Below are 2679 nucleotides of genomic sequence, written 5' to 3' on the forward strand. Positions count from 1 at the left end.
TGTCTCTACAACCACCCTCCCCCCCCCCCCCCCCAGGTCAATGGACTTGCAATGGCAAAACTTGGGGCTGACATTTTCAATCCTCTTCTGAGGATGCCAATTATCTCTCGTACACGGACAAGGTGGCTGTGATAAGGTTTGCGTTACTAAATGATGTGAATATCTATAAAGCCAGACATCCTTGTTTTGCATACTTGTTTCCAGTAAGGAGCACAGTATTGAAGCAAGAGGATAAACATGACGGCTAGGAGACTAAGCATTATCATAACGAGACGTCACAATCGCAGCCTCCATGTCTTTCTCAGGAAACATTTCCTTTAAGATCCACATTGTTTACTGCTCGATGTCATCACGTGGCCCAACAAATACACCCATTCTTTCCTTAAAGGGCAACTTAAGACACCACTTGTTTCGGATAGAGTGGAGAAGAGAGGGAACACCTGTCAGGTTTTTTTTGCAGTCTGTGTCCCTGTTAGGGAAATTCACCCTCCCTATCTGTCCTGGTGATTATCAGTGGAAAAAAAATCCCAAATTTTGGATGGTCTCCAGGACAGAAATCTATGGGAAATCTTCCAATGGGGCACTAGTTCTGGTGAGCCTGCTGACCACCAGGGATTTCCTCTCACTTCCTGTTGTGACTGTCCAACAGTAGGAGAAGAGAAATTTGCCCAATGGGACACGGGTTGTGTGTGTGTACGCACGCTTTAACCATGTCATTGAAATGACAACTAAAACACCTTTTAGAAATGTTTAGCGATGACAATCTACAAATGCATACTTCTAGATAATTGCCGCCTTTGTATACCTTATTTTTATTTTCCTTCCCAGTCTTCTCATAGTGGCCATTTTTACTAAGGGCAGATTCTCACTTCTCTGGGACATGTGACCCTGCACATCATCTCAGGAGAGGAAAATGCCTTTCCCTGCAGTGCTCTGTGATGTAACCTTCCCAGGATGCAACGCTTGGGCACGATTACTTCACTGGTGCCCAAGAGAACCAGGAAGTAGCAAAATATGTTTGTTTAACCAATGAATGTAGGATAATTTCAGATGTGCATGCAGAGCTGCATACTGATGTGATTTTTAGTGAAAGGGAGTAAACATCCGCTTTAAGATACTTCTTCTTTATTCTTAGTCCAAAATAAACATAAGGGCTTCTATTAAAACCTACACAATATATTAAAGCGGCAGCTCATCACAGAAGATATTCCCCTGAACTGCATTGCGACAGCCCCTGATTCTAGTACTGCCAATACACATGTATAGCTTTTGTTTTGCACCACCTTTTACCACCTGAGAGTTGTTTGCTAATGTGAGCCCTTTTTATTGTTACAGGGATGCCAGATTTCCTGGAGAAGCTTCACTTGGCAACAGTCCATGCCAGAAACATGGAGATCAAAGTGCGAGATTACATATCCACCCGTCCTCAGGACTGCAGCAATGAAGGGCGAGGCAGTCCTGAGCGGAAACCTGCAGCTGCACACAGTCCGTCACAAATGGATTACGCATAATAGGAGTACTAGACACCCACGTTACTCCCACAGACTTGCATGAGGGGCGAGAGCTGCTCGGACAATGAGCGTGAAGGCCAGCTGTGCCTGAATGAGTCATTACTGCCAATCAGTGCTGTTATTTCTGCCGGCCAATTAACTGGCCTTGTAAAAAGATCAGCAGATGCTGTGCCCATGCCAGATGCTCCCTCCAAAGTGGACAATTTAAGGAACTTTATGTGGTGATGAGATAGTGGGCATTACAGGAATGCAAATTTATACTCTTTTGATATCGTCCACCTTGTTAGAAAGCTGTGTGACATCGGTCATCAGTTCTCCAACTGCATGTTTGTCTCTTTTTAATAACAGCAGCGGATTCCTCTTTTATTAATCGGCAACTGCGTTAGGCCTTGGTAATGGAATTTATACTCTGTGGAACCAGAATATTACATCATATGGCCTTTAATATAAAGCAGATGGACATTTTGTATTCGCCTATCTGATCTGTGAGTGGGAAATACCTTTTCCGGGTTCCCTCCCTTTGGTGATATGAAGGAATCTCATTGTTGTGATTGCCGGATCCTGCAGGGGAGAGGGGCAAATGTGACTACTTCAGCTTGCATGTTTTTACCTGTATTAATACATAAAGCTATTCAGGATCGCTGGTTTTAGGGTGCAAGGTAAAGTTAAGTGCTGTAGATTACCGAAATAATTCTTTTTTATTTTTACTACATTCACAAAAACAGGTGGCGAGGATTTCAGATTTTTGTTGGCAAATTTGATAAATGTTTAAAATTCTTTACTGAAAGTTAATTTTTGGGGCAGGAAATCTAATCACACGTTCTTTGTCTAATTTTTGTATTTACTTGACTGAAGTAAATGTCTTCAAATCAGAATAGAGTAGAATAGCTGCTTCTTAATTACCTGACGCTGTGAACACGCTGCCTTACTGGACCTGTCCGGGCCTTTCCGCGTGACATAACTGGAAGCCTCTGAGGGACTGTGACATGTATAGTAGAGTACAGTTGCTGGTTGGATGGTTCAGTGATGCTCGGATCCATTAGGCTAGTTTGGGATCCTGAAGAGCAGCACGTTGACCATTGCAGGTTCCATACGCTAAGGCAGGGCTAGACATATGCCAGGTCGCCAATGCTCCTTAAAAATGTCAACAAGGTTTTGTCTAGCTGTT

At 43.3% G+C, this 2679-nt stretch overlaps 1 protein-coding gene across 1 annotated transcript in view; it reads left to right on the forward strand.

The window, feature by feature from the left end:
* STARD7 (StAR related lipid transfer domain containing 7) overlaps positions 1 to 1601 on the forward strand; it is an 18085-nt gene extending 16484 nt beyond the window's left edge. Inside the window, exon 8 of the mRNA XM_018569325.1 lies at positions 1336 to 1601. Within this exon, the coding sequence (XP_018424827.1) occupies positions 1336 to 1511 (176 nt within the window). The 3' untranslated portion in view covers positions 1512 to 1601. The remainder of the gene's footprint in view (positions 1 to 1335) is intronic.
* Positions 1602 to 2679: the final 1078 nt, after the last annotated feature.

This window comes from Nanorana parkeri, unplaced genomic scaffold (genome assembly GCF_000935625.1).
Source record: "Nanorana parkeri isolate BGI_ZX_2015 unplaced genomic scaffold, ASM93562v1 scaffold1321, whole genome shotgun sequence".
NCBI classification, from domain to species: Eukaryota; Metazoa; Chordata; class Amphibia; order Anura; family Dicroglossidae; genus Nanorana; species Nanorana parkeri.